The 24,230-nt window shown below is 38.2% G+C and overlaps 1 protein-coding gene across 1 annotated transcript; it reads left to right on the top strand.

Moving 5' to 3' along the window:
- Positions 1-13,066: 13,066 nt before the first annotated feature.
- On the top strand, positions 13,067-18,534 carry LOC148868445 (E3 ubiquitin-protein ligase WAV3-like). Its single transcript, XM_088967909.1, has 2 exons — positions 13,067-13,963; positions 16,134-18,534. Exons 1-2 carry the CDS (start codon positions 13,736-13,738, stop codon positions 18,084-18,086), a joined length of 2,181 nt encoding a protein of 726 aa, XP_088824035.1. The 5' UTR covers positions 13,067-13,735; the 3' UTR covers positions 18,087-18,534.
- Positions 18,535-24,230: the final 5,696 nt, after the last annotated feature.

The raw sequence follows: 24,230 nt of genomic DNA, 5'->3' as shown, positions 1-24,230 counted from the left end.
TCGATGATTAATTATCTTTTATCTGATTTTTAGTCTTTATCTTTTTATCATTAATAAAAATAATTCTTAACTTTTAAACTTGTTTTTATTTAATACAATAAATATATAATATTTAAGATATGCCTAAATTTTTATTTTTTTCAATACAGTTGCAATGATTTTTTGTAATCTCTATTATATATATATATATTATTATTTACTTTTGAGATCATATGTTGACCTATTTGACCATCGCCCATACTAAATAGTGCTTCGGTTTTAGAAACACTTAAAAACAGAAGAAGAATAAAAAGGCAGTCTTCTTTAAATATGGCTCAAGCCGAGTTTTCTGGCACAGGCTTGGCCTGGAACCTGAAAAATTCAAATCCAGCCTGTGTGCAAAAACTGGTGTTGAGTCGGTTACCTTGAGCTTATGGTGATCCTGCCGAAATTGTAGAATATGGTATGAGGCGCACTAACAGAGCGCTCTTCACACCGACCTCACAGAATGTATCAGTCGCACATTGAGAATACCTCCCGTACTTGTTTATTATTATTCATGGGAGATGTTCCTCAAATACGGTGGGATGTGATTGTAAGGTCTGTGTGAGGAGCAGATCCCAATTCTACAAGTTTTGGGCTTAATCATGGAGGTATCCTGCAAGCTGTCCTAAGGCTGCAAATGGTATTCACTTGTCCAAATTTAAATTCGATTCCATTGGAACAAATATGAATCCACCCATATCTGAATCGATTCAATCTAAGTATACATGTTCATATGTATTTATAATCTATATTGTATCTCAGTAAAGTTGGTATAAATGTCTGCATTTTACTAGATTGTCATATTTTTACTAATTATTTTCAATTCATTTTGTCAATGAAATATAATATTAGTCATTTATAGTTCATTTTATTAATAATATATAATGTTTTGGTCAGTTTTAATTCAATTTATTAATTCTATTGAATATTCAATTTCAATTTGAATTCAATTCAGATCTAATACAAATTTGATGGATAAGATCCGCAATTTGAATGTAAACACCAAATTTGTATCTGCTTATATCCAATTCAATTTAAATCCTTTTGCAGCCTGAAGCCGTCCCAATCCAAGAATTAACAATATTGAACCCTTGAAGTTTTCTATAAATCACGAATTCATGATGGACCTGGTTTGTCTCCCTTCACCTGTTGCCTTGTGGAGTTACCGTTTTCTGAACATTATAGGCACGTATTGAAAACAATGTTTTTGAACCACCGTTGATCCGGATTCTTGGACTGTTTGGCCTGGGAAATCGTCCAAGCAACAGGTTCCGTTTTATCAAATCCGATCCCTAGTAAAAAATCATTGAATTGATCAACAATCTGTTAATCTGGGTGGTTGAATCCTCAACCCGTTTGGCCCATCAATAGTTGTGGCCATTTTTTATTTTAATTGTTTTTTTTTTCATTGAAACGAATCATTCATTTGAACTTCAACAATCTGTTAATCTGGGTGGTTGAATCCTCAACCCGTTTGACCCATCAATAGTTGTGGCCGTTTTTTATTTTAATTATTATTTTTTTCATTGAAACGAGTCATTCATTTGAACTAGATGATTGAACCATTGACCTGACCTAAAAACTGGTGACCAGAATGGTTCCAGTTCTGAATCGATTTTTAAAACCTTGATTGAAAATATCTCCCATGTCATTCATAAAAAAATGTTTCTAATACATGGGGTAGTATCTTATAGGTATGGATGAGGTAGATGGAAGACCTGAAAAATATTCCTAATACATGGAGTAATATCTTGTAGGTAGTGATGAGGTAGATGGAAGACCCGAATAGGATATAAAGGCTCTTTAGCTGCATTTGACATTCCTTATTTTAAGGATTTATCTCCTTTTTGCAATTAAAAACTCGGTAAGGGCATTTTAACATGAAAAGGAGATAAGAACGCATAGTCTTCCCTACAATAGAATTTTGAAATTCTAAGTTTCTAACTTGTAGGTTGATCGGAGAAGCTTATGAGATAATTAATTAAAAAAAACAAATTGTTTTTGGCCTTTTTATTGTTTATTTCAACAAAAAAAAAAAGTCAAAATGTTACAAGCTAACAAAATAAAGAAACTGTCCGAAGATGTTTTACCTAGAATTTTGAAAAAAAAATATGCAATAGCCGACATCTGAGATATGTGCTTGAAACTCTTGACTCTTGAATACCACCAAAAAATGGAAAATTGAAATAAGGACTAGGCAAGTTTGTTGAATAATCAACATTCAAACCAGCTGAATTTTTTAAGTAGGTTTGTAACAATCTGGGAGGAAGAATGTTACTTCAGCTCAGCCACCTTAGCCATACAATATTGAGGGGTTGACATGGCCAACCCAGCGACAATCCATTTGACAACTTAATTAACATGTTGAACATGAACAGAAGGAGCTGAAATTCAAAGTATTACTTTTATTTTCCCAAGTAATGGAAACCCAAGAAAGAGAAGACTTTTCTCATTTTGTAATTTGGATTAAACTGGATTTATTTAATAAGTGCTAAATTGTTCTGGTTCATCATCAGCATATCATCCATTTCGATTTCGCAACGCATGAGTCATGCCAATTGCCAAATGCAAAGCTTATCTTAAGCAAGTTCCGGACTCCGGACCTATTTACCCGGTCAACAATCCGGTTTTTAAGAATATCTGGTGTTCTTACTTCTTAGCTTGCCGGGGGCCAATCAAATGGAAATGCCCATATTTTATCCATGAAGGGGCAAAGTTTGAGCTCTTGACCTTTGACCCAATTTGTCCCTTTCTTTTTTAATTTCCTTTTCTTCTAGTTCTATAGACTATACTATAGGCTACATAATGGAACGAGAGGTTAAGATCATCACGTCCCACTGTTTGTCCACGTGCAATCCGTTTATATGTTAAAACTTAATGACAAAAGATGGAGCAATTGAGAAAACTCTGTATAACTAACTATTAATCAGCGATACCAAAACATTGGAAAAGGACCTCCTCTCCATTCAATTGTTTGGTTCAATTTGTAATTCCTTAATTTGTCTACTTCATAACAGAGCGAAAAGAAGATAATTGTATATTTTATCACCATTATGACCAAAAGATTACTCTTTTTATTTGCACTCTTATATACTTGGTGTAAATGAAATTGCACTGCAAACAATCCAGGCCAGGAACAAAGAAGACTACTATCAGGGTTGATGAAAACTAGCTTTAGGGGAACTATAATAGGCTATATGACTTTTAGTGCAGTAATTAGTTAATAGGTGGATTCAGCTTCTATTCCTCTTCAAGGGTGTGAGAGATTTTTGTGGTTTGTCCATCTTGGAGTGAATTATTTGCTTGGTACCCCCAATAGCAAGTGCCCATAAACTCCCCAAGTATTATCTATGATTCTAGTTGATAAACCCTGACCCTTTGAATTTTGACTCCCATTTCCTCCTCAAAAGAAAATCTTTAATTTGTGGCCCATCCTTCTGCAACTGTGGCTGGAATGCTCCCCATCTTTTGAACTTTTAAGGCTGATAAACACAATAGAGTAATGGATTGGGTGCGGTTGGATTTGTATGCACAAATGGTGGCAAATCTTGGTCTGACTTGCCCACTTCAACCATTACCAAGAGACCATCCAAGTTCTAACCTACTTGTTCACTTTTGCAGGATCCAGATTCACTTATTTGGAAATCTATTTGCACCCAACTCGAGACATTGCCTTGCCTGCCTATAAATGCTTTCACAGTATTGCTAATTCTTGGGGACTGACCGACTGAAAGATATTGCAGTACATTAATATCGGGAAGAGCATGGGCAGTTTGGGAACTTTATTGCTCAAAGCAGCTTTATCTTTATGCATGGGTCTTTTGATCTTTTCCAATGCACATCTACATGGTAGTTGAAGCATTTACAGTTTGAAATCTCCTGCAGATCGTCTACTTAGAATGGTGTGGTGTGGTGGATGGAACATTCCCTCCTCTCCATTTCATTTGATTAGTTGGGTATTGGAGCATTAAATGGTTTCAGTTGCATGCATTTCTCTCCATCAAATTCAATTCCCAACACTCAGAGGAAGAGAATTTGCTCAGTTTCAGGTCCAAGATGATGAACCATCCAGGCATCCACAGAACACATTAAATGAGGGAAAAAGAAAAAGGACTACACATTTATGATCCTGGTGTTTGAGTGGAGTTCTCTGTTCCCCCTTATTTTTTACTCCAAATAAAAAGTCCACCTTTTAAAAGAAAAAGGCCCCATCTTTTAGATGTAAAGTTATTCCTCCCCGCAAGAGAACATGAACAAGGGACCAAGACAGTGACTCTTTTTTTTTTTTTTTTATTTCATTCCTCCTTTCAAGAGCACATATGCTTTCAACTTGGTCTCCATTTATAGTTAGAGAGAGTGGATAGAACCACTAACAAAAGAATCTCCATGGACCATGGCCCTCTGTGGGGACTAGGGCTCCCTTTTCTAGCCTTAAGTTTAACAGGCTTTCTGGGGCAAGTCAACAAAAAGGTAGAAGGCAGGCTTTTCAAGGGGAACCTTTAGGTGATTGAGGCCATGGGTTGTCCAGCACTTACCTGATTGTCCACAGCATTATTAATTCTCCCCCGCTTTCCTATAAATTTACTTTGTAATATGTCTATTAAGTAGCTAAATGACTAATGATTTTGGCTCACTCTTGAACCACCCCACTGTCTTGATTGGTCTGAGCCAAAGCCTCTCGATTATGAATTATGACACTGCAAACCACGCAGAAGGTTAATTCCTGGCAACCAACTTCACCCTCCGTTCAACCATGGTCGCATTAGAAACTGGAAACATTATTTGGTCTCTCAGTCAGTCTGCCTGCTGGTTGCCCAATTGTTTTTTCTTTTTTTGTTGTTGTTTACTACTACTAAGTCTTCTAGCTTTGCGGAAAAGATTGTGGGAAAGAGAAACTGAAAAAAGAAAAGAACATTTCTAGCCAGATGGTGGTTCTGTTCTGCGCTTTTAACAGAAAATTCAAACCCTGAAAAGGAATAATAATACCAGCGTTTTAGGTCAGTTTCCATTATATATATTCCCACATTAAATTATGACTAGAGCATCATCATCCATATCCACTATTGTGATGTCACGTGCGGATCGATGACCAACAAAGTCAACCCTAATCCATGTACCCACATGGGTCCATAATGGGCTCGATGCACATATACATGTGTATGTGTATGCATGTCATGTCATGCATGTATCTTTATACATCCCATGTATGCCAATAGTAGCTGTAGAGATGAGGCTCATTCAATGATTGATGAAGGAGACCCCTAACTCCGGTTTATCCAGTTCTTTTAAAAGGTTAGCATATCTCTACTTCTACTTGGTAATAAGATAAGCCAATCTAATCTACAACACAAAGTCACTGTCTTTAAAATCGGACTGGATCGGACGGTCAGATCAGATAAACCAGAAATTGGTCACCTGATCGGTTCTGTTTCTCTCTAAAACCATTAATTTTGATTGGTAAACTGTTGAATCGGCTGGCTAATCATTTGAACCGTTTTCTAATTTTTTTTTATTTTTTGTCAGAATAGACTGGCTGTTCAGGTCAAGCGGTCGGACCATTCAAACCGATAACCGGATCCTAACCGGTTCGTTTTTAAAAACCATGCACAAAGTCACAAACACCTCAAAAAAGAAAGTCACAACACCTCGGCTCACAATGAAAATGATGTCCCAATGGGCCCCAAGGGATTGGACATTAAACAAGGCCCGACCCGGCCCGGTATATTGCTTGGTCAAACCCGTTTATATCACCCTTTTTTTAATAATTTGGTAGGTTTAGTAGTTACTAACTTACTACTTGTCTAGTCAAGCAGGATGCCGTTTCGTGATGGCCTGATGGGCGACGGGCGTAGCCAAATTAGGCCATTCTCAGTCACAGCAGCCCCATACATGGACTTTGGTTGGTTGCATTTTGATTTTTTGAAAATTGAATCGGCTGTTGCCACGTGGGCTGATGTTTCTGAGATGCGCAAGTCTACATTTGTTCCTTGTCAAAGATATCGCCTCCTTAATTAGAATGTAACAACCGTATGTATGTCAATGCCCGGTTGGAGGAAATGGGCCTCCACGCGGCCACACCCTGCCACAACATGCATTTGCATGCACCAATTTGCAATGACAACTACTTTTATTTTTAATTCCAATCTCAACAAACCATCATGCTTTTGGACCTTTTCGATGTGAATGTCAGTTATGAGATGATAAACCCATCACCTTTTTTGCCAAGTGGCACGTGTTGATTGGACTAACACTCACCAGCCGGAATAAAGATGTAGGTGTGTGGAATTATAGTTTTCCGTCCCACTTGCCAACTTGTAAAAGGGAAAAACCTGTGTCTATCCGGATCAATGCTTTCAACATTGTCGTGACCCGGCCGGTTGGACCGATGATCTATCCATGATTGCGATCCCTCAATTCAAATCATTGAACCGTTGTTGCCCCGTTCAATCGAGGGTGTTAACCCATTGGGGCAGATGGTTGATCCGATGGCTCGTCCATTTGGAGAGAAAAGTGGTTCAGCCTCCGGATATGGTTTTACGATTAGAAGCAGACAAGAAACCAGGAATCACCCCATCCATTTAACACTTCACTCGTCTCAACTCTCAAGGAAGTATTATAAAAGATAGAGATTGGTATCCAACCAACAACAGTGTCTCTCTCATCAATTGGACCACATTTTAAGCCATCAAATTAAGCTAACCACTGTAATCTTGAGTCTTGAGTAGTGGGTAAGGCCGTAAGGGTTCCACATGCACCCTTGCCCTCCCTCGTTTGCTGCTCCATTGATGCACATGCACTACCTCGTCTTTCATCCCACCTTCTGTTATGGAATCCATCAGCAGCCATAAACAAAACCCATTGGTATCAGGAAACATTAATGGGGGTAATTGTTTGCATTGGAAGATCCTCTAATTATAGTTTTGAAAAAAAAAAATTATTCGGTACAAATCCTGACAAAAAATTTCTTAGTCTTTAAAATGCCTTTTATAAAGTCTGTTTGGTTGTAGTTTAACTTATTTGCACTAGTATAAATGTATGAGAGTGAAAATGAAAAAAAAATGTAAATTTTAGTTTATTTTTGTTTTGGATTTTACTTTATTTTGCTTTTTAAATGTAAGGTGAAATTTAAAACAAAAATAAATCAGAATTTGCACCCAAATCATTTGTATTACCATAATTTTGCATCAGTGCAAAAGCAACCCAACACAGCCTTAGCAACTAATTTGTCCACCATAATTTTTATGTGCTAAGAGATGTTTCCTAAATTAATTTTCTTCTTTTTGTTCCAAAACTATTCCTATTCACATTTTTTTATCACTTAAATGCCCGTGGGTTGAGGTTGGGCGGGTTAGGCATCTGAGCTTGCCCATATAAATTAATAAAATTAAAGATTTAATCTAGATTGCATGAAAAAGTATATATAAAATTTATCAAACAGACATATTTGAGATTGGTGAGTTGTAAAAGTCTATTTTCAGATGTAACTACTTCCAAAATATTCAAATAGTTCAATTGCACTCAGAGGTGTAGAAAGGCAAAAAACCTAAATCTGACTATAAACTATAAAGAGTATAAATAAAACCACACTCATATTCTTTTCCCTTTTTTTATGCTTTTCAGGGATTAGATTTCACCAAAAATGCCACCTAAGGGAGAGTGTAGAGAACTCATTCCTCAAAAGTCAAAACCGTTTTTTTTTTTTTTTTTTACCTTAGAAGTCAGAAGAAGTCTACAGGGAGGACGGGCCTCCATTTACCTTAAACCCAGTGGCCCTCACTGTAAAGATAAAAAGAAAGAGAAGAGGGACAACAAAGGAACTTTTGATTTGATGATGTTGTGCACGTGTGGGTTGAGTCAACATAACATGGGAATGCATGCCGGATCAATGGTCCATCGCCAACAACCGTACATCATGACGGGCCCACGCCAGTGATTAAACCCAAATTCGTAAAAGATACTCATGACTTCATGAGATGAATGAATGATCCACCCAAACCAAATCAAACCAAAACAAAACAAAACCTGTAAATGTAAAAGGCGGTTTAATTTTTTTTTTTAATTTAGGGGTTTTATTATTATTATTATTTTTTATTTTTTAATTTAAGGGGAGAGAGAGTTGTTTTCCATCATACTATCCATCTCACATCATTCTATATTATCTATCACCTCAAGAGTCAAAGAGTCAAGACACCATTATTATTCATTTTTTTTTGGCGTGCACTTACATCAGATGGAGTGTCACACCACACCAGCACAAGCACATTGATGGTTGAGCCCAGCCTGCATTGTGTTGCCCACCACTCTCCTTACTCCTTAGGTCCACTAATCGCTATTTTCTTTTATAATAATAATAACCCTCGTGGTTAATAATTCTATTTGATTTATAAATTTGTTGTGAATTCGGTGGGTGGGGTGGGGGCCATGAGTTATGATCAGGTGTATTGATTATGATTAAGAAGAAAAGAAAGCCCAGCCCAATCTAGAGAAAAGAAAATGGTCAATTGTCAGCATCCATGAAACAATGGGTTGCCCTCCATTAGGTGAACAGGATTTTACTACCTTGAAAAATGAAAACATCGTCGGCCTCCAATCGATTGTTTTACTTCATCCCTGTATATAAAGTTATAAATAAAAGGTTGTTGTATTTGTCTAATGTCTTGAACTTAACTCTGCGAGCGAGCGGCCAGCGCCTCCGGAAAGGGTCCAGTCCAGCTGCGGTTGGTTGGCCCTTATTGTTGCACTGGCTTGCACGGTTCCACCCGTCCACCCCGAGTTTGAAGCCTTCAACTCGCCCTGAGGAATGTCACCACTCGCTACTCTTTCACGAGAGGACTCCCCCCCACGGTTTTTTGTTTTGCTAATATTATGTTTATTTTTTTCGTTTACGGTTTCTACGTTCTTGCATGGCTGTAACCAGGCCGAATTTCAAAGCAGATCCAATCGGACCAATCACATAAGATTCTAATTCATTTTTTATAAAAATATTCTAATTCAATTGTTGAAATTTCAAATCTAAACCAGGCCGATTTTGGACAATGTGCTCTCCTCATTGCCTTTAAAATAAAGGAAAAAAAAAAACATTTCTACCATATACATATGAAATAGGTTTTATATAAGATACGTTTGGTCACAACCCCTTAAAAACGGAATTGGAATGGCCTATTTTCATGTTTGCTTGTCCATCTAGAAGCTAGAATTGAAATCAACCAGTAGTACACTGAAGTTGCATGTGGATTAGTAAAGGTTTGAAGCTTCAACTACTGGAGGAAGAGTGCACCGACAAAAATGGGGAGGTGGGATGGTTGGTGTTGACTGTTGAGTAAAGAGAAATAGGGTTAAGGGGTTTTTTAAGTTATTTGTCTTTTTTTTCTCGGCAACAAGAATAAGATTCTCATTCCCATGAGGAGGTTGGAATGGGCCCAATGGCCATTTTCTCAAATAGGAGAATGCCATCTTATCAAAAAATGAGAATCAAATTTTCATTTCACCCAACCAAAATGGCTGGAATCATAATGGATCGTTTTGATTCCAATTCTAAACCCATATTCCTGTGAATGGAACAGACCCTAATGGTTCGTTTAGTTTTCGAGAAACAGTGGGATGAGATGAAAAATGATGGGGTGAGAAAGGAAGAATTTATTTTCTTATATTTTGGTCCATATGTTTGTTTGCCGAGACTTACTATCCTACGTAATATGCTTCTAGTGTTTGGTTCATGAAACTAAAGGATGAAGAAATACAGGTGTCGGGTTTCAGCTTGCTGGCGAGGAAAAACTAGTCCAACCAACCATGGTTGGAGGGGCGATTCAATGAGTTGAGGGCCGACCATGCTATTTAATACTTTGTGAATAAACAACCATCACACGAAACCATCGGAAATGTTTACCTTCACTGGAGAAGACGAAGACAATAACCTGTCCTTGCTGTCTTCGCCGGAGATGAAGGATACAGGTGGTTGGGGTTCGGAAAATTTTCTCATCGTCATCGTACAACTTTCGTTTCTCAGTGGAATCACACCTATTTGGTGAGACCCCACATCCCATATTTTGAGAATGTTATTCTCATCACATCACAACATCTCTCCCAAAACAAACATGAGAAAATAGGAATATTCTAATATTCTTATTTTCTCATCTAGGTTGCGCGAACCAAATGGACTGTAAGGCCCTGTTAGGCATCAATTCTAATATTTTTCATTATCATAATCCATTTGAAAAAGAATGGATTATGAATTTTCTTGATTATAAGAATATATGTGTGAGCATTTAGCACACCTTTTTCTCATAATCAAAACTAAGTCTGGGAACACATCGTTGAGAAGGGCACTCTATATTTGAAATGATCACTGCTTGGAATTCACTCACCATTAGGGGTGAGCAAAAAACACCAAATCGACTGAAAAACCGATTGAAACCAATATAGAAAACCGATGGTTAAAAAAGCCAAAGGTATTGGTTCAATTTTGATTAACCAATATAGAAAACCGGTGGTTAACCGAATCTACCGGTATACATATATTTCTATATATTTTATATATTTATGTATATTATATAAATATAGTTGGGGAGGTGATATATGGAACTTTCGACTAGAGTGTCATGTCAATCGATCTTTTGCATCGGAACTCAAAACTCCAAATGACCAAACCTCAGCTACTAAGAAGAAAATACGCATTAGAAAACAAGAAGAAATAATCGAAGGAAGGGGAAAAAGAAATGCAAGGAAGAAAACATGAGAAAGAAACACGATTTTACTTGAGATTTTGGCTGGCGCCGGAGGACTGTTACAGAGCCGTTGAGGTTGGAAACTTGGAATAATGGAAGAAGGGGAGGAAGAAAGGAGTCTAGATCTCCTGCCCATGTCTACTCACAACACACATGGAGAACATCTCATCCTCCTACATAGTATTACCCAGAGAGAGATGTTCCCAATTCACAGGGGTAGTGTGTTGTGGGTAGACGTGGGCAGAGTTCTTATTGGCAGGAGATTCGAAGTTGGAAGGAAGAAGGGAATGGGGTAGGGTTTCAAGTGCGTGTTTTAAGAATAATGGGAATTACTAAAGTGCCCTCATTTTCACGTGTGACATAATCACACGTGTTCGTTAATTCAAATTAACAATTAACATGGCAAGAATTGCGTCTCTAAGAAGTGAACTTTTTTCACTCGATTTCTAGAGGAATTTTTTTTTTTATCCCGTTTCAAATGAGATCAGTCACCTGATTACACCAAACATGATTCTCATTCTAAGAATCACAAAAATCAGTAGAATCACTCCCAAGGAGTAATGCCAAACGGGGATTAAATTGATAATTTATATCAAAATGATCATATGGAGGTTAAATTGGCATCAGATCCAATTCTGCACGTAGATCATCTGAATCCAAAACAATCAAACTATATTTTTGGTCAATTTTATAGATGTAGGCATGTAGCAGCTGCTTTTTGTTTTAAAAAACAAAGCCATTCACATTATTAAAGGTTACGTTAACTATCCTAATTGTTACATAATCGAAGGGTTGAGTGTGCAACTTGAGGCCGGGTTGGCTTGAAAATTGTATAATCTGATATAAATATAATAATCCTATAGCATCATAGATTTGTTTTCCTAATACACCGTGGTGATATGCTGTGGAATATTGTGGGAAACTATCTTGTGGGGGCTGATTTAAATTCGGGTTTGAGGCATGGGGAGTTCAGATCTCTTCGAGCAAAACCTGAGTCTCGATCTTCTATCAACAAAAATCGCTTCCAACTTGATTTGTGCCTGTGCATCATGTGTGGAATCCAACCACAAGTTTGAGATTGACCATACAAGTAGGGGTGAATTCGAGCTGAGCCGAACCAAATAATACAAGGCTCGAGTCAAAAACTTATAAGCTCGAGCTCAATTTTGATAAAAGAATGTTTTATAAAAATAAAAAATTTTATATATAAATATTTTTATTTAATACTTAAAACTTAAGGATTATAATATTTTTATTATATATATACATATATATATTCGAGTCGACTTGCGAGCCTTATGAGCCAAGCTCTATTAGGCTTGAGCTCGATTCATTTCTTAATCGAACCTATGAATTGGGCTCGAACTCGACTCAAAGCTTGGTGAAACCGAGTCAAGCTGAACTTTTCACGAACCGAGCTTGAATTTATTGCCACTCCTAACAAGTAATGTGCTGACGCCAATTACATTGGAATATTTTGTTGGCAAGATCCCATTAACACATAACACATTTGAACATCTTTATCCCAACTCAGGCTATAGGTATGGAGATGGGCCCTATGGGGAGTAAAAAGAAAATAAAATATAACACCAACAAATCAACAATAATAAGTTAATAACAACCACCTAAACCAAAAAAAGAAAAAAGGTAAAAGTAGGGTTACAGTTGGGGGTTCAACCGTTCGATTGGGTCAGGATTGACCGCGTGCTGAGTCTGTTGACTACCCCGGTCCAATCGAGTTATCACTTCTCACCATGAAAATGGAACCCACCAAAATTGGTGTATGAGATGTGCGGAGCGGGTTGGTGTTGGGACAGTCAGCGTCCTGAAAGGGGGTATTTAGGTCTTTTCGTTTAGATTTTTTACACAATATGCAGATTTAGCGAAGCGGGATCTGCTAGGCACATCACCGTGCATTGGAAACGTATTTCGTAAATAACAATTAATAAGTACGGAAAATATTATTCTATACATAGTAAGACGTGCGTGTGAGGCGCCTGTGAAGCGCCAGGTGTGAGGAGCAGATCTGGTCTCAGATTTAACGACGCAAAGAGATGGACTGTCCTGCGTACAGCTCAGCATCTACGACTCCACTTTTCATTTTCAATTATTTATTTTAATTTTTTTCAGTCATTACCATTACCGCCTTTACATGTATTATCTGAAATACCCTCTTTGTCTACAACGTCTTAGTAGTAATGCAGTGGCATTTTCAATAAATACAGAAGCAATATAGGGTAATATTGAAATTTGAAGTATTTAGATTAGTTTCAACTTTCAAATCAAAACCCACGCTTTACTAATTCAACCATAAACATCTGTAGTCTCTATCCTTATCTCAACTCAACGGGTTAAAATAAAAAGGCTGCTGATGTTGCAGTTGCCACACTCCGCAAGGTCAAAACCAGAGCTCTAATGGCGGCCCAGGGGAAGAGATGAAAGCATGTGCTCCCCTTACCAACCTGCTAGTCATTTTTGGCGTGGTTAGGGTTTTCATCACTTTTGATATCTCCCTTTCTTCAAAACGTTGAAATAAATCTCTTTTATATAGACATCCTCTATTCAAGGCTTTTTGGTTTCCGTGTTTCGTTTCTTCTTTTCTCAAAAGTCTTCATCCATCGTTCCCTCGATTCTTGAATCCAAAACACCATTATACAGACATCTCGTTGTTTTAGAGGATCTCTGGAAGCATTTCGAGATCTGTTTCCTGGATTCCTTCTTCATTTCTCATCTTTTATAGGTTTTCAATCTCAGAACCCCTCGGTTTAAAGGCTATATGCGCAGATAGAGAAGAGCTAAAGGGAGAGAAAGAGTTGCATAGGGTTCTCTGACATTGGTTCCCATTGTTTGGCTCTATAAATGTTTCCCCGCTGCGTTCATTGTCTCATTATCCTTGAAAGGACTCGTATATTTCTTTGATTTGAGAAGAACCGTGCTGAATATTCGATTTTCATATTCTTCTTGGGACAAGGTCAGATCTAACAGAAATGGGAAGTAAATGGAGGAAAGCAAAGGTTGCTCTTGGATTGAATCTCTGCGTTTACGTTCCTAGAACTTTAGATGATGCTGCAGTAAGATATTCTGAGGTTTCTTCTCTTTCGCCATCGGTTTCACCAGGGGCCAGAAGCTCGGATTCTAGACCAGCAATGCCCACTACCCCCACACCGTCTTCGTCTGGTCTCAGGTTGCCAAAAAGCAACAGCAGGTCTTTGAAGGTTTGCATCTCTTCTTCATTATGTCATACTAGACCCAGAGTTTCACAATTGATTAATACTGCTGATATTTCCCCACCCTAGGATTTCCATGATACCTAATTTTGAGTTTTGATCAAACATTTTAAGCATTTTTTTAGTCATTGATTTTATTGTTTGGACTACCCAAAGAAATTTTTGCTCTTATTGTTTCCATCTCCTTAAGGTTTGAACTGAAACAAACAATGAAACGATATACTTCTTTTAGAAATATAATCAGTCTTGTTTCTTTGTCTGCTTGTATTACTTGTTTTTTTCTTTTTTCTATTTTTTTTTGGGAGGAGGGAAGTAAATGGTGAGCATAAATGTAAAATCTGATCTTATTTAATTTAATTTAACGTTCACACTTTCATATTTTTCGTTGAATTTTCTGCTTGCTTTTTATATTTGTTCAACTATTAAATAATTTAGTTAACGAAAATAAAATCATTAGCAGCCCCATTTTTGGTCCCTCTGTTGCTTTGTTTTTTTTTTTTTTTTCTTCTTAGAATTTTATCAGAAGATAGTGAGCTGGGTTATCATTGTCAAGTTGTTTTCCCCACTGTGGCTTGTGGGGATAAAGTGCGAAGTAGTCCTTTAAGGACCATTGTCGTTTGGCTTATTACAAAAGCCAAACTTCTGGGTACCATTCCTTTTTTCCCCATCTCTTAAAGGGAAAGTAGCTTCTTTGGTCAGCAATAACAGTCTTCCATATGCATCTCTCTCTCTCTCTCTCTCTCTCTCTCTCTCTCTCTCTCTCTCTCGTATTTATATTTTATTTTGTAAGAAGTCCGTAGACCGGTAATTGCCATCTTTTCAGCAGTAGACTTAACCAAAGGAAAAGTGTAAAAGAAAAAAAATGCAGTAACTCATGATTTCCTTCCTCCTTTTGATGAACGAACTGTGTATCTTTTTTTTTTTTGCCTGATCGTCTTAAAGCTCTTAATCATTATTATTCTAAATTGCTCGACTACCCTTTCTCTTAAAAAGTCGCACCTTTGCCTTTGCTTAACTTGCCCAATTTACCCCCATTGATGTACTAAATACCTGATGCGAGTCTTCTCCTGTTCCTGTTGGTTAACTGATTTACTTGATGCTCCAGTTTACTTGAAATTAGCTCTATTTAGTTTATGCATAAATTTCTTTTTTCTTTCTTTTTTTTTTTATTTATTCAAGGCGAGAGGGAGAATAATTTTGGTCAATTAAGCTTATTCTCTAAATGAGCCCACCTACTTCAGCCCTTAGCCCCTAGCCCTCTGCCCTCCATTTGACTGGAGTCTGGAGACCCTCTTAATTGCCCATATGTTTACCTCCCAGTACCATTTCAGCCCTTTGCCCCAGCATGTTTGGGAGTTATCCTCAATTGATCTTAGCAGTTGGTTGTTTTTCATTTTTTTACAAGTTGAAAGCAGTTTCGACTAAAAAAAGGTCCATTGTGCATGTAGTAAAGATAAAGAGTAGAGCGATAGAGTCAGTTTTCAATGCTCTAAGAGAGCTAGGTGACACCAGTAACTAGAAGAATCGGTTCAGGTTTTGAAGTATTTGAAGGTTCAAGACAGCATACCAATGTGTGTTGATTGAACCCTAACAAATAAAAAGAAAAGATATAAAAAACTAATATTGTAACTAACCAATAAAATGATTTAGCTTAATAATGTCTTATTATAATCTCAGAAAACTTAATAATACAAAAGTATATAAGAGCACTATGTACAAAATAAATAGGCGATTAAGTATATAAGAAATTATTTGAAAGAATTTCTTAATGTTGTTGTAGAACCTTTCTCCTTATGCCCAACGGATCCACTGAAAGAAACAAGTTATTTTATACTGATGCTAAGATCTGTTAATCTTTTTGGCACAACCAATTTAATTGCATGCCCTGATAGATAGAATAGATTTACACCACATAGAAATGGACAAGAGTTGGGTTTCAACTCGAATTCTGGTCTCTGAATACATTCTTTTCTATTATTTCTTAACATTGCTAAGTTGCACCTCATTGGATTTCCATTTATTTGAATACAAAATTTTCTAGTAACTTCTTTTTTGATCTTTATGTTGTTTTTAATCAATATGTGTTCAAAATACCCTTCTTTTTGTTTTTTCAATTTAAAGTATCTGTTTTCTCATAAAGTTCCATTTTAACTTGCAGAAGACCTGTGCAATATGTCTGGCCTCCATGAAACCAGGGCAAGGCCATGCCATTTTCACTGCAGAATGTTCACATGCTTTCCATTTTCAGTGTATTGCATCTAATGTGAAGCATGGCAACCAAACTTGTCCAGTTTGTAGAGCGAAATGGAAAGAAATTCCATTCCAAGGTCCAACTTCAGATCACCCCCATGGGAGGGCAAGAATTAGTCCAGTAGATTGGCCCCAAGATGATGCCTGGATGACTGTATTGCGTAGACTCCCTCCCCCACGACCAGACTCTCATCGGCCCATTGCATCACTTTTCCAGGCTCCTGAGCCGAATGTATTTAATGATGATGAGCCCTTGGAGCACCATGCTGATATGGCACAGATAAGATCTTCCACCAGGGATGCATGTGACAACAACTGCGTTAGAACTGTAGAGATGAAAACGTATCCTGAAGTTTCAGATATTCCTAGGTCAAGCTCCAATGAGAACTTCACCATTCTGATCCACCTCAAGGCTCCTGTTACAAGAACAGGCCAAAATTCAGGCGGGGATTTGGCTAACTTGTCAGCAGTTTATCAACCTTCTCGCGCTCCAGTGGACCTTGTCACAGTGCTTGATGTTAGTGGTAGCATGGCAGGCACGAAGCTTGCATTGCTGAAGCGAGCCATGGGATTTGTGATACAAAACCTTGGTCCCTCTGACCGGTTATCTGTTATTGCTTTCTCATCCACTGCACGTCGCCTTTTTCCTCTGTGCCGGATGTCTGAAGTTGGACGGCAGCAAGCATTGCAGGCTGTGAACTCTTTGATTTCGAATGGTGGGACAAACATTGCTGAAGGCTTGAGAAAGGGTGCCAAGGTGATGGAAGACCGCAGGGAGAAGAATCCTGTTAGCAGTATAATTTTGTTATCCGATGGGCAGGATACATACACTGTCAGTGTCAGTGGCCCCTTAGGAGCCCGACCCCGCCAAGGTTATCAGTCACTACTCCCATTGTCGGTCCGTGTTGGTGGTAGTACTGGTACAGGGTGCCAGATTCCAGTCCATGCATTTGGGTTTGGTGCAGACCATGATGCTGCCTCAATGCACTCAATCTCAGAGTCATCCGGTGGCACCTTTTCTTTCATAGAGGCCGAGGGTGTAATCCAAGATGCATTTGCTCAATGTATAGGAGGACTCCTAAGTGTTGTGGTTCAAGAATTGCAAGTTAGAGTCGAGTCTATGCACCCAGGTACACGGATTGGCTCGTTAAAAGCAGGAAGCTATCCAAGTCGGGTGATGGAAGATGCACGTATGGGCTTCATTGATGTTGGGGATTTGTATGCTGATGAAGAGAGGGATTTTCTGGTATCAGTCAATGTACCTGCAGTGGATGGTTCCAATAACGAGACATCGTTGGTGAAGGTGGAATGTGCTTATAGAGATCCAGTTTCGAAAGAAACAGTGCATTTAGAATTCAAGGAGGTTAGGATTCAACGGCCTGAGGTTGCTGGACCACGGTTGGTGTCTATTGAGGTGGACAGGCAGCGAAACAGGTTACAGGCAGCTGAAGCAATAGCAGCTGCCCGAGCTGCAGCTGAACAGGGTGACCTAACTGGTGCAGTGTCAGTCCTTGATAGGTGCCGTAAAGTATTGATAGAAACTGTGTCGGCACGAGCCGGTGACCGGCTTTGTGTTGCACTGGATGCGGAGCTCAAGGAGATGCAGGAAAGGATGGCTAGCCGACGTGTGTATGAAACATCTGGGAGAGCATATGTTTTATCCGGGTTGAGCTCACACTCATGGCAGAGAGCAACTGCACGTGGTGACTCAACTGATAGCACAACCCTGCTACAGTCCTATCAGACACCAAACATGGTGGACATGCTCACCCGGTCTCAAACCATGTTTCTCAGGGGTGCATCATCCCAGCCACCAGTGCGGCCAGCTCGGTCATTCACTGCACAGCCGCGGCCAAGGTAAAAAAAAAAAAAAAATTACAAGAGATGTGGTGGAATTGGAAGTTATATTGAAATCACGTATGGGTGCCGCTTTGTCTTATTTTAATTTTGCTTTTTCAAGGGTTTAGGGGTATATATTGAGAGACACAGAGGGGGAGGGGGGCTTTACATGGTTGGGTGATTCTTCCTTTTCCTGTAAATGAAATAATATTGGGTGAATGATTGGGAAGCTGGCTGGGGACAAAAGGAGGCAAGAGAGAAAAGCGGGGGTGGTTTACATATATATATATTTTTTTATGTTGTATTGGGGGGGGGGGGGGGGGGATGAATTATGTACATAAAGAGAGGGTGGGTGGAGGAGGAGAAAGAGTGGGGGTATAAGGTCTGTAACTGTGGGGATAAGAGGGGATGCATTCTACATCTACACCTACACTTCTATAAATATTATCTGCTATTGATTCTTTTTCCAAGTTCCTCCTTGTTCTTCATGATACGCTCCTTCTATCAAATTAGGGGTCCACCGTTCACCTATTGATTGTAGAGGTTGTATGTATTTGGGGGTCGTCGCCTCGTCGGTGTGAGTCTCTTGGGATTTGAATTGGGTGGTTTTACTTTTGCGTTTTTGACTTTGGGTTTGATGTTCTTTGGGTCCTGCCTTGGAAGTTGGACCTCAGAAAGAGCCTATTTGCAATTTCATTCCATACATCACAATACCACCAAGGTGGTGTTTGATTACGTGTCATATAGTCATTTCGTGGTTATGAAAGCCGTATACAGGTGTTTTGACTTACAAAATTATAATTTGTTTGGTAGGGCTGTTTCAATTACAGTTTTTATTTATTAGAAAGTATTCAATTACAATTATTTGCATTAGTACAATTACCTGTAATATTTTCTAATCTTTTTCTTGGATTATATGAAAGCGGTGCAGTTGAATTAGACTAAGACCTGAAATTCCCCTTGGTTCTCGGTTTTATCGGTTAATTGGGTGGTTTGTTTGGCCCTCCAATCCAGATGAGGCTTACAATGTATGAAAGTTCATTTTGGAGGAAATATTAGTTGGCCATTTCTTAGGAGTGCATGTTCTATGTAGCGTGCAATGGTATTTATGTCAAGGTATCAGGCGAATTAATACTGCTTTTTGTTGTGTTTTTTTTTTTTTTTTTTTTTTTACAATCGGTTCAGGGGGCCAGTTTAGGGCTCCTTTACCCCCTGAACCGGTCAGACCCCTGATACAGTCACTGTAGGGGTGTATCGGAGGGTCCCAAAACGATACGTATTGGCCGATATGGGCCGATATGTATCTATAGTTTGATCCTTGGTTTATGTATAATAAACTTCAATAAACAATTGTAAATTGTAACATTATATTTTGTGTCAAACTGTTTTTCTTTATGAATTCTAATGCTTAAATCAAGTATAAATGCAATGACTTCACAACATCCCAATACCAAATGCCTCAATTCCGTGTAATCTACATAGTAAAACAGAAAACTTTGGATGTGTGAGGACAGCCCATTTTCAGTAGGGGTGATCATAGGTTGGGTGTGAATTGGAATTTGTATATACAATTTATTTTATACATTATGTAAGAGTATTATACGAATTTTGGAGCTGGGGTGATAATTTTCACAATCAGATGTTTTTTTCAGCAATCACCATTACGTAGGACGGAAATCCATCTTTCAACCTTCCTCTGACTTCTTAATTTTCCAAGCCGTCACACCGTTTTCCAAGTTTTAGAGGCCAAATCATCATCTATAGAAATACGACCACAATCATTATGGAATTCAATTCTGTATTACGTGGGCGCTAGTAGTTTGTACGGTGCATAGATTTTGTAGTCTGCTTTCAGGGTGACGGGATCTCCTTCAACTGCAAGCCAAAGGCCAAAGCTCTTCCACGCACTTTGAATGTATGGTCATATCTAGCCAACACAGTGTCACATGTACATGGGTGGTTATATTCCCGTGTTCTTTTACATTCTCCTTCCTCCTCACTGTATAAACTTAACTGTAACTTCCAATTAACCGAACTGTTCAGTTTGGAGTTCGGCTTCGGTCAGGGCAAGCCTTTACAGCCTTGCATTGAGAAAATCTCCCCCCTTATATGTTTTATTTCATGGGAGATAATCCCAATGCAAGTTTGCAAAAGAAGTTGGAATTTGGAACCGTGTGGGCATGTGTTTGCCCTAAACGAAGCTGATCTCCTCAGTTCTGTATCAGTAAATATCAAAGGTACCAAACGGGATCTGCTTTTCACACATGGGTGCCTCACAAATACATCCACGGTGCATTGAGAACATCTCCTGAGAATAATAATTTATAAATAGGGAGATGTGTCCAATGCATGAGAGGATGTGCATGTGAGGTTGATGTGAGGCGCCCTGTGTGAGGAACAGATCTGGTCTCCAAAAGTAAAATGGGTGGTTTACTGAATTGACCAATAGATTATAATATAATATACTATATGTATTTATAGTATTTATATATCTTTATAATATACATTATAAGTTTCAAAAAATTGAAAAACCTACGAACTGGACCACCAATTGGCTTCCGTTTAGTTTCGATTCATGGTATTCCCAAAACTGGTGGTTTCGGTTCGATTTGAAATACAGGCCCCCAGTTCAATTAGCCGAATCATGAGCACCCCTCATCAAAATGGTTCTGATTAAACTTGTTAGTGGGCCGAGCTAAGGCTTAGCTTTTTGCCTTTGAATGGGCCCAGTCCAAACCCACAACGTTGTAAAATGTTCATGGACCACACCGGAAGTCCGATCCGTAAACAGGTGTTAGTTATGGTTATCCTTATGTTTGAGTTGAGATTTTCCGAGTTTCAACTTTTAATTGTTAATTTTCGTTTTGATTCGTGTCCGGAGATTCTCTCTCGCGTCTTCGACTGCGGGCCTCTCTCTCACATCTGTGAGATTTTTTTTTTTTTTTTTGTGTGTTTTGGATATGAGCGTCTGCAGGAGAGTTTTCTGAAAAAACAGTGTCGGTAACTGTTTCTATGGATTTGATGTTGCCATTTCTTCAACGTTATAGTGGCGAACAACTTATTTCATTTTTCCTTGGGATTGATGTGGATTTCCTCTCTCTCTCTCTCATCATCTCTCATAACATTGATTTAGGCTTTTATGGCATATAGGTGGATTTCTTTGTTGTTTGTTATTTTTTGAGTTTTTCCACGGAAGTGATTCCGGTGCCCGGTGATGACAGATGTTGTTCGTCTTAGGGTCGTTACCCTGCAAACCTGTTGACCAGCAAATTTAATCCGATGGCTCATTCCGGTGGACGAGTAGGTCTTGGATTTAGAGTTGTTTCGTTTTTAAATTTTTATATTCTAAGGTCCATACAGGTTACAGAGTGGACAGATGGCATGTCGATTTTAGGTGATTACAGTGTGATTTGTTTTGATGTAAATGACAAATAAAATAAAATTTTCACTGTAGAAGAGACAAACTGAAAATTTCTGATCCAAAATTCATTACCTATTTTCGTAAACGAGATTGTACATACAACATATAAGATTTTACGCTTTATATATTTATATTTGTGATTCTTTCAAATTGAGCGTAAATGATGCTTGATAGTATCAATGTGGCTCAGGTAGGAGTTTTGACAAAAATTACATGGGCCTGGTTTAGGCCTGGTGCCGAATTAAATTTTCTTAGATACCTGACTTGTCCCCTTTTATGTGGCCAAGTATGTTCGGGCTGAACATTGCCTTTTATACCCTCTGGTGTTGAGATTTATGGTATGGATTATGATAAATTGGAACTTGGAAGGTTGTGTGTGGATCAATATATTTGGATAAAAACCCATGATAGAGTGTAAATTGATTGTAGTGTACTGAAAAATTGAACCATCCACAATTTTGTCCATAATAGTAAACATTACATTGACTCTCACGAAGTGTGCCCCAAATACATTGACTCATTATATCCGGACTGTGCATTGGAAAGTGGAAACATTTTCTGGAAGATATTCCCAAAGCACTAATAGATGTGTCATGGGGTGCTTGTCTGGTGCACACTGCACAGCATAAGGAGTCGATCCAGATTCACCTTTTTAATTTTGGGTTAAATTTTTTTTTTTTTGTGAGAAGATTATGGTGGGATGCAAAAGAATGAGATGAGAAAGAAATAATAGATAGAAAATTTTTACATAAAAGGAAAAGCATCGCAAAAATCAATCCTAATATGATTTTATTTTATATTAATAAAATTTTAAATTATTTAGCATTGTTATAACTTAATTATTTTTATTAATCACGAATTCCTCTTAACATCCTATAAATCGAGTCTGAATCACGTGCAAACAAAATAAATCCCAACATCTTACCATTGTAATTTTAGGTTTTTATAACTCAGTCCATCTCAGAAAACTGAGCCCCATGGTAAAGGTGGGATGAATCCTGACTCTGAATTAATGTCAAATTTATAGGCAGAATGCGGTTTATTGGAGAGCTACTAGTAGATTAGAAGGTGACTGTAATTTCATATTTTTGAAGTGGATTGCAGTCTACTTATCCCTTATAATTTCACACAGTACATCTCATTCAATTTCATACTGAAATAATATTTGAAAATTAGGAAAAATATTAGGAAGAATGATGGTTCAGCCTAGGGTGGTTCCTTGAACAGTGCAGCACACGAGAGTAGAGTGGTTACTTATGTGTGGTTAGACCTGGCAAAAAGTTGACTCAACCCGTGAACCCGACCCAACCCAAAAAAATAGGGTTAGGGTCTCATATTTAGCAACCCAAACATGAAAGTGACCCGACCCGACCTGATCCGAAAAACTGGGTTGTGTTGTGTTTGGGTCATGGGTCAACACGCTAATCCGATTGTCAAGTTTAATTGAGATTATTTATGCATTGTTAGAAGTTTCCACTCTTTAATTTTTTCTATTTAGTCTTTACTTTTTATTGTTTATTCTTTAAATTGTTAAGTGCTCAAATTTTTATTTTATATTTGGAATTTTAAGGTTAATTCTTTTAATTTTGATATTTTTCATATAATTTTTCTTTATTTTTTATATTTCAATTATTTTTTGGAATGACTCGAATTGACCTGACCCATGGGTCAATCCTAACCCAAACATTTAGAGTTAGGATGTAGCATTTGACAACTCAACCCAAAATATATTGACACAACCCGAACCCGATCCACCTAACCCGATTGCCAAGTCTAGTTGATTATGATTAAATCGGACAAGTGTACATAGAAAAGAGAGAGAAAACGGGTGCAAATGCCATAGGGTCACGTCTGTCGTCTGTCAGATGTCATGCCGGCATATCTCTTTAGGCTCTGTTTGTACAAATGTAAATATGTACAGTATAAATATATATAAAATATAAAATTTTGCACTCTACATATTTGCATTTATAATCCTTCCAAACTCAGCCTTACTTCACGCTTGATTTATTTCTGTGCAAACTTTTACGATTGGATGGGATGCCACGTCGACGTGGCTCAACCTGAAACTCGAGCTTCGTTCAAATTGGAGTTTGAGTTTGTATTGGTGGCAGAGTGTAGCTCAACTCAACCATAGTTGATCTTGCATGTGGTAGTGTTTCTCTACCACGTGGGCTCTGGCTTCCTCGATCACCAGTGCTTTCTACCACGTGGAGAAATCTCGTGGCTGAATCAAACCATCCATTGAATAGACATGGAGTTTATGGTTGACTTACATGATTACACTCTGTATTCTGTACCATATGAATCTACCCTATCTTTTAAACTTTTATTCAATCGTCCAAGTTGTCCTGTGGGGCTGCTTGGGTTTTGATTCATTTTCAAGTTTTTGACATACACGGCTTCATGTTTTCCTGTCTCCATTTTAATTGGATTGGGCCCATTGTGTGAACTGTTCATTAAAGATTGGATTGGGCCTTTGGATTTATGATTGGGCTTGTTTTCACCAAACCTCACCAAATTGCGGAGTGTGCACCGACGACACTCGATGCTTCCCTTTCCTCTCTCATCTACAACTTTTTGAAAACATCAGTTTGAATCAGAGTTTGACATTGTTGGACCTTGGTGTATTAGATAAATCGTGGCCATTGGATATATCCATACCACATGTACTATGACCATGAGACAAAGACCCCCCTTGACCCTATAGTACAGGGGGGTCTTTGTAATTTACCCTTTTTTATT

This window comes from Nelumbo lutea, chromosome 2 (assembly GCF_056320005.1).
Source record: "Nelumbo lutea isolate HS-2025 chromosome 2, American lotus-T2T, whole genome shotgun sequence".
In the NCBI taxonomy this organism is placed as follows: domain Eukaryota; kingdom Viridiplantae; phylum Streptophyta; class Magnoliopsida; order Proteales; family Nelumbonaceae; genus Nelumbo; species Nelumbo lutea.
This window is presented reverse-complemented; position numbering and strand designations above follow the sequence as displayed.

What these genes read in the sequence shown, in the direction of transcription:
- LOC148868445 (XM_088967909.1), top strand. Translation starts at nt 13,736, where the DNA reads ATGGGAAGTAAATGGAGGAAAGCAAAGGTTGCTCTTGGATTGAATCTC. An exon ending in GCAACAGCAGGTCTTTGAAG is followed by an intron (nt 13,964 to 16,133) that starts GTTTGCATCTCT and finishes TTTAACTTGCAG; the next exon opens with AAGACCTGTGCAATATGTCT.